The 8,446-nt window shown below is 35.6% G+C and overlaps 1 protein-coding gene across 1 annotated transcript; it reads left to right on the forward strand.

Annotated features, from left to right (window-relative positions):
• Positions 1-314: 314 nt before the first annotated feature.
• Positions 315-3,002, forward strand: LOC105763641 (F-box/LRR-repeat MAX2 homolog A). Its single transcript, XM_012581926.2, has one exon. It carries the CDS (start codon positions 535-537, stop codon positions 2,641-2,643), a length of 2,109 nt encoding a protein of 702 aa, XP_012437380.1. The 5' UTR covers positions 315-534; the 3' UTR covers positions 2,644-3,002.
• The last annotated feature ends 5,444 nt before the right edge of the window (positions 3,003-8,446 follow it).

Consider the following 8,446-nt stretch of genomic DNA (forward strand, 5'->3'; position numbering starts at 1 on the left):
TCAAATTTAAATTTGAAAATAATTATCAAATTTAAAATTAAATTTGTTAAAGAATTTAGACATTAATGTAAAAGTAATTGTTAATTTCAAGCTTTAAGGTGAAAATAATTATTAAATTGACTAATTAATTTCAACAAAAATTTTAGATCCACTGAAAAAGTATTTCCCTAGTAATTTAACCAAAAAAAAAAAAAAAGACAGCAATGTCAAACCAACGCCCAATGCAGTGCCAGGATGGATTTGGGTCTAGTCTTAGACAACGTGGCCTTCCCAATCAGCGACAAGACAAAACTCTCTCACCAGTACTTTCATTTAGTGTACTGTTATCCACATCCCATCCCCATCTCCAGTCCCAAATGCCATTTTAGTATTTATCCAAACTTTAAAGCTTTAACCAGAAACCAACCTTCTCTCTCACTCACTTCATTTCTCAAACCAAATTTCTTCGTCAAAATCTGGCTTATCTCTCAATTCAATCTATAACTTGAATCAAATCAAACTCACCCACCCAAACATTACTCACCCTAACACCAAATGGCCACCATTAACGATATCCCCGACGTTATTCTATCGAACATCTTTGCTTCTATTTCAGATACCCGAACCCGGAACTCTCTTTCCCTTGTCAGCCGTAAGTTTATGCTTCTTGATAGGGCGACGCGCGTCTCTCTCACTCTCCGCGGTAACGCAAGGGACCTTTTCATGATCCCGACCTGTTTCAGATCCGTCACTGACTTGGACCTCTCCTTCCTCTCCCCATGGGGCCACTCGCTTCTTTCTTCTCCGTTGTCTGATACTGATCCTCAGCTTTTGGCCCATCGCCTCCGCGTAGCGTTCCCTGCGGTCACGTCCTTGACGGTCTACGCTAGATCGCCGTTGACGATCAAGATTTTGGTTCAACAATGGCCTGGGTTGAAGCGTGTGAAGTTGGTTAGGTGGCATCAACGGCTGGCTTCGTGGCCAATCGGTGAAGACTTTGTTTGTTTGTTGGAGCAGTGCGAGAATCTGAATTGGCTTGATTTGTCCACTTTTTATTATTGGACTGAAGATCTGCCCCCGGTTCTTCAAGCTTGCCCCAAGGTATCGGCCTCGTTAGTCCACTTGAATTTGCTAACGACGTCGTTTGCTGAAGGGTTTAAGTCTCAGGAAATTAAGGAAATCACCACGGCTTGTCCTAACTTGAAGAACTTCTTGGTGGCTTGTAACTTTGATCCTAGGTACATTGGGTTCGTCGGAGATGAGACCTTGTTAGCTGTGGCTAATAATTGTCCTAAATTGACGCTTTTGCATTTGGCTGATACGTCCTCACTGACTGACGTTCGAGGTGATCCGGATAATGAGGGATTTACTTCGGAGGATGCTATGGTTACCAAAGGGACGCTGGTGGAATTCTTCTCTGGCTTGCCGCTGCTTCAAGATCTTGTGCTTGATGTTGGAAGGAACGTCAGGGATACTTCCATGGCATTGGAAATGTTGAATTCTAAATGCAAGGATTTGAGAGTGCTCAAGTTGGGGCAGTTTCATGGGATATGTCTGGCGAATGAATCTCAGCTTGATGGGATTGCCTTGTGTTCGGGTCTGGAAGAGTTGTCTATTAAGAATTGTGGGGATTTGACGGATATGGGATTGATTGCAATTGGGAGAGGGTGCTCTAAGCTGTCCAGGTTTGAAGTTCAAGGATGCAAAAGGATTACGGAGAAGGGTCTTAGGACAATGGCTTGCTTGCTAAGAAATACTTTGGTCAAAGTCAAGATTTCTTGTTGCAAGAATCTTGATGCTGCAGCTTCATTGAGATCTGTGGAGCCAATCCGTGATCGGATTCAATGGCTGCATATTGACTGTGTCTGGAACGGATGGGAGGAGATTGGGAATTCCGAGCAGGTTGGTCTTAGTTTTTGGCACAACCAAGTGGAGGAACCATCCAGTTTATTTAGCTTAATGGGGAGTGAGTATGATCATGAAATGAGAAGGAAGAAATGCAAATACTCCTCTGACGTGAGTGATGGTTACATTCTGGAAAACAACGGATTTTGGTGCAAGAAATGGGATAGGTTGCAATACCTTTCACTTTGGATTGGTGTTGGTGAACTCCTTACACCATTGCCAGCGGCGGGTCTTCTGAACTGCCCTAATTTGGAGGAGATTCGAATAAAGGTGGAAGGGGACTGCAGGGGACGTTCCAAACCATCTGAACGTGCATTTGGATTGAGCTCTCTTGCACTCCACCCTCGGCTTTCGAAGATGCAATTAGATTGTAGTGAAACCATAGGTTATGCACTCACAGCACCGTCAGGCCAAATGGATTTGAGTTTGTGGGAAAGGTTTTTCCTTAATGGCATTGGGGAATTGAGGCTAAGTGAACTAGATTATTGGCCTCCACAAGACAGGGATGTCAACCACAGGAGTCTCTCACTCCCTGCTGCTGGATTGCTGGCTGAATGTCTTGAGCTTAGGAAGTTATTTATCCATGGGACGGCTCATGAACACTTCATGATGTTCCTTCTTAAAATACCTAACCTCAGAGACGTACAGCTGAGAGAGGACTACTATCCGGCACCAGAGAATGATATGAGTACTGAAATGAGAGCAGGCTCATGTAGTCGCTTTGAAGCTGCTCTAAATAGGCGACACATCCTCGATTGAAATGATTTACTGGCGTGGAGCCTAGCCCTGATTAGATTATACACGGGAAGAACAGGAGGGGTTTCAAGTACGAAATTTTCTTTTTTCCCTTTTCTAGAAAAGAAACTGTAAAAGTTCATCCAAGGTCTGCGTTTCTTTATATACATGCAATTCCCTCCCCAACTTCAGCCTAATTTTTCCGGAGACGTGTTGCGTTCATTTTACATGTTTGAGGCTTTTCATTCTTGTCTCATGGATCAGCAGGGAATGAAAATATATCATAAGAGGATTTGCCATTGAAAGTTCCCAAAAAGGAGATTTATTTACGTTTGTTTTCAACTTGTTTTTATAATGATGGAAAGATTATTACAGTTAAACTACTTTAAAAGCCGACATAACTGCTTTAACACCTCTACTGGGTTTTCTATCCGAACAGAATGTATCAGGGGAGAGAGAACTCGCAGTGAGAGAGTGTCTCCTCGCAACTTGGCCGATCTTCCGGTTCTGCCCAGCAGTCTGTAACCATATTGTGGTCCACATATTGTTGCCATGAAATGAATCAATATCTAAGAATCTAAAGACATCCTGGAAAATGCATGAAAAGCTTGTATAGTAGACCTGAAGTTAGCCCACCTGGGGGCCTTCAGACTCTCTAACCGTGATAAATGGTTTGAAAGAGACCAAGTAACAGTATACTGCATACCTTTCTGGTGGTACACTTTCCCAGGGTCTATTTAGAGTACAGAGCTCCCACATTATCACCCCGAGGCTAAAAATGTCGCACTTCTCGCTAAGGAGCCATCCATTCGGGTGTTCCTGCATCTGCAAAAATCTTTCATGCGTCGATTGGTCATTGAACGAACATCAAGGAAAGCAAGAAAACACATGAAAATCTCTAAGAAACTGAAGAAGAAACAAGAGAAAAATGGTCTACTTATTTTATTCAATAGGCTCTAACATCCCAGAATTAGGGACGAGTCTCTCAACTATACAAGAAGCTTAGTGTTGAAGAATGGCTAGCACTAACAAGATTCCTAGCTAACCTCCTTCAACTGATTCCTTAACAGATAATAACTAATTACAACAGCTAACTAACTGTAAAGTAAGCTAACAGTTTGTACAACAGAAAACGAACTTAGCTAACCTGTTTACTACAGTCACTAACGGTCATTCTCGAGAGCCCAAAATCACATATCTTCACAGTCCAGTGCTTATTCAAAGGCAATTAGCACTTTTTAGGTCACGATGAACGATTTTCATCCGGTGCATACACATCACCCCCTATATAAACAAGAGATAAATCTGGTCAGTGTGGCACTCATAAGATATGTATCTTATGGTGTTTATATTCTTGACACCTTATTCTAGTTATCTCTTTTATCTAAGCATATTGTGAGTTTCAACATCCTTTTCGAACATAATTGAAAAAACTATGTTCGCAATTTCATGATTTGCTTTTTTTGAAATGTGAAACATGTAGCTTTATTAAGGGCTAATTTAACAGCGCTGTGAAAAAATGCTGTGAAAAAATGTTGTTGAGAGTGCTTTTAAAAAGTTTGATTTAAAATTTAAGTGTTTAGTTAAAAAGTTCTTTTGAGAAATAAAATGTCCATTTTAAATATGTTATTATCAAGTAAAAATATGCATAATATTTAAATTAGTTAATATTATTATATTTTAGTAAGAATATAAAAATTTATTATAACTTCTTGTTAATATTTTAATATATGAAATATAAATTTCAAATATTTTTAAGTAATAAATATTAATTATTTATAAAATCTAATTAGAATATATAAACTATATTTTAAATATTTAAATATAAACATTAAATATTTGTAATTAGTATTTTAAAAATAATTTTTTTATTTTAATTAATTATTTTAACACATTTGTATTTAAGCACCAATAAAAAAAGGGAAAGTACTATGTTATTGGAGGGGTGAAAAGTAATTAAGCACAAAAAGTGCTTTTGGGATTTTGGGGGAGGAAAAGCTAAAAAATTTAGCTTCTCCTTTTTAGAAAACACTTTTAAAAAGTCAAAAATTTCAGTCAAAAACAGTTTGTTTAGCACAGCTTTTCTTCCAAAAATTCTTTTGGAGCTAGAAATGTTGTATTTAAGCACTACTAAACAAACCCTAAGCATTGTCTAAACTGTTAAGGGAGCCAAAGTTAATCAAGGAGCTAGTTCTGGTTTGAGTTGGAACATTTAGATGGTTGGCAATCTTGTGCGGATTTAAATATTTTGTTACATTTTTGAATGATTATTCTTGCATGAAATGGATACTTTTTTATGAAAAATTTGTTGGAGTTGTTTTTCTCATTTTTGTGCCTTTTATGTTAAGGTAAAATCTCAGTTTCGTGTGTTTGTCCAAATTTTGGGAAGAAATAATGCTAAAAAATACTTTCCGATTCTTGTGGAGCCTTCATGACTCAAAATGAGATTTTTTTTGTAAAACCTCAAAATTTTTGGTATAACATCTAGTACTATTCCGTGATCATGTTCAGTAAATTTTTGAGGAAATATGAAAACAAGTGAGATAAAAAGAATTTATAAAGAATTTAATTGATATTGAGTTGGAATCAAGGTAGGAAGTTGTGAATGTCAGAATGTGGAAGAAAGACCAAATTGAAAATTTTGAAAATTTAGAGGATTAAAATGTAATTTGATCAAAAGAGAAAATAGGAGTTATTAATGATTATTTGGCAAGAAAATGACTTCAAATATGTATTGGTACGATAGAAATAATTTTGATTAAATTGGAAAATATTTGAAAGTATAGAAACTAAATTGCAATTTTCCTATTTTTATTATGAAAAGGGTATAAGTTTAATTTTCACTATCCATAGACTTCTATTAGATGTTAAATGCGGTCTATGAAGTTTGAGTTTGATAAGTGTTATTTGTTATGAATAAAGTGTAATAAGAAATAAAATAAAGTGCAATTTTTACATGAAAAGGTATTTTGATCATTTTACATGAGATTTATAGTGAAAATATTTTTTTGGGACATGTTATGTGATTGAGAGTAAATTTGATTCATTTGACGTGTTTATAATTTGGTGATTAAATGTAGACTATACACTTTACATAGTTTGACTTGGACCCTTGACTAAACTTTGACTTAGTCTTTAAAGGATTTAAAAATAGGGAAAAAATGGGGGTGAAAAATCATCCCCCATCAGCTTTATTGCCGACCCTTCAACTTTCTAATTGCCTCTCGATGTGCGAACATCGAGAGTGTAAATAATGCAACTAAAGATATGAAATTAGGGGATATCCGCAAGTATACGGGTCAAGTTGTAATATAATTTTTACAATGAAACACGGAGTATTTCGAGGATCGTACCCAAGAGAAGCTTAATTAGCTAGCAATTGACTCCTAGACTAACAAGTTTAGATAGTTCTCAATCAAAATCACAATACAACAAATCAAATTTTAAATATTCTGAAATAAAACATGCAAAATAAGAAAATAGCAAAAGTAATCATAAATCACTCAACTAACAAATGGAACACTAACTCGTTTCAGTGTTCATAATTTAACTACTGATTTAGGATTTTAATTAATTAGCTAGTAATTAACCTAGTTGTTACCTCTTAGCCACCAACTAAATTAGCTAGTCGATAGGAACTACTTATCTTCGGACCTCACAATTCAAATCGGGACAAGTTGAGAGATACACGATAGACTTATTCTCCCGACCTCATCTACCTAAATGACTTCCTAGGATTGTCAATCCTAGGGCTTAATTTCACTCAACCATATCCAACTAATTCTAAGAGAAACCTTAAAAAATTCATTAAATAATCTCACATCCACTTGTTAATCCTCTTAGGATCTTAGTTACCCATAGATATAAACATAAACATCCCTAATTTAACTTCAAACATAACAGTAATTATTCGAAAGAGTAAAAGAGGGAAGAAAATATTTGGATCCGAAGATGTCGATTAAGTGCTTGGAAATATAGAATCCCGTAACAATTGTTGAGCAATTAGCGATTTGATACAGAAACTACGAACAATTGAAGAATAAACTAAAATTGAAACTAAGATTGAAAATAATAAAATTTTACGAAAGAATTTAAAAACTAAAACCCTAATCTAAAACTAAAACTCAAATCAAGGGAAGAAGCCCCCTCTAATGTTTTGAGCATTGTAATTTATAAAGTTCTTGCTTAAATGACTCTTTGAGGCTTAATACAATAGATTGATCATGCTAAATCAAAGATGTGTAGACGAAAACACCCTTGACAGTTTCTTTGGCCTCGTAACATGTGGATTTAGATTTATCATAAGTTTACTCTATTATTGAAATAATTTCTTTTCAAGTTTAAGTTTATTTTATTTTTGTGAATCATGCCTTAGAATATTTTATAATCCTTTATTATGAATAAAGTTGATGTTTGTTCATGCATGAGTATTATGTTGATTTACTATTAAAATATGTGAGTCAAAATTATTGCTAAGTACTACTTTCTGTGACCCCTGTATGTTTGTGATATTAACGGTAATTTTATTATTTAGCAAACCTAGGAAAATTGTGAGAACTCATATATGTATTTATGTGAACCCTATTAAAGTATGAAAACACATGCATATATGATACCTTTTTTTGCGAAGTCTGTTTGTTTGCGAAACTATACTAAATATTACAAACTTAGGTACTATGCAAACTATTGGTATTTAGCGAACCTAAACTATTGTATGCGAACCTATGTTGTTCTGCGAACTCATACTTTGTGTGTTTCAAACTCATGTTGATTGTTGTAAGTGAGCTTATGTTATTTTATGTATGCGAACTCTTAAGTCTTTCTATTGTTTGACATGCAAACCTTTCCTTTGATTTTTTTTAAGCTCGCATGTTTATATGCTATGTATAAGTTAATTCTGCTATTATGTGATAACTCAGCATATTTTATGTTGTAAATAAGTGGTGTGTTGGAGGTTTGGTTGTGAGTTAACGGAGAGTCACTTAGGTAGCTAATATAGCTCATCAAATTTGGGTTGAACCTACTCGGTCGAGTTTGGGGTGTTACATTATTTGGTATCAAAGCTAGCCAGGTTAAGGCCCACGAGAGCAAGGGCAAGCTAGATTTGGTGAAATATGCTCGCCAGAGTCGATAAGGTAAGTTTGCCAAGTTTGTGTGTATTTGAAGTGCTATGTATGGTATGCATTGCTTGATTACGGTAGGACTAGGAACAACATTGCCATGGTTCAGTTGTATCTTTTGTAGGATTATGCCTCAGATCATCCCTCTCCTATTTGTCAATTTAGCAAGTAAGTTGTTTTTTGCAAACTATGTTCGTATAAGTTGTGTTTGGCGAACTGTGTTCGCAAGTATGTCTATAAGTATGGATACTCAGTTGTGTGTGTTTGAAGTCTTACCTAAGTCAGAATCTTGTGTACGTTTAGAGTAAGTAAGAATTCCTCCTCGTAGAGTGAATGCAAACCGTGTGAACGAAGTTGCTAATCCCTCTGAAGATGACCGGACTTTGGCTACTCTAGAGCTACCTAATAGGGAAAAACATCTTGGAAGTGTTTTGAAAATGTGCCCATATTGTAGTAAACATGTAACTGTTTTATATTTATTTGAACGATGAATAAATAAATAAAGTTAATTTCACATTTCACTAATATGTATTTTGTATTTTCTGTCTTTTTATATTTTGCATGCATAGCAAAATTGTGACAAACAAATATTAGCTCATTGATTGTCTAAAGTTCAAACTAAATATAAGTGGCATTGTAAAGAATGTTTACATTGCGAGAAAGACAACTTACTTCAATAGATAATTTCAATGAGTCCGTAATCCCAT

The sequence above is a fragment of the Gossypium raimondii genome, chromosome 12, assembly GCF_025698545.1.
Source record: "Gossypium raimondii isolate GPD5lz chromosome 12, ASM2569854v1, whole genome shotgun sequence".
Lineage (NCBI taxonomy): Eukaryota > Viridiplantae > Streptophyta > Magnoliopsida > Malvales > Malvaceae > Gossypium > Gossypium raimondii.

Excerpts from the sequence above, each read along its gene's own strand:
- LOC105763641 (XM_012581926.2), top strand. The coding sequence starts at position 535 with ATGGCCACCATTAACGATATCCCCGACGTTATTCTATCGAACATCTTT.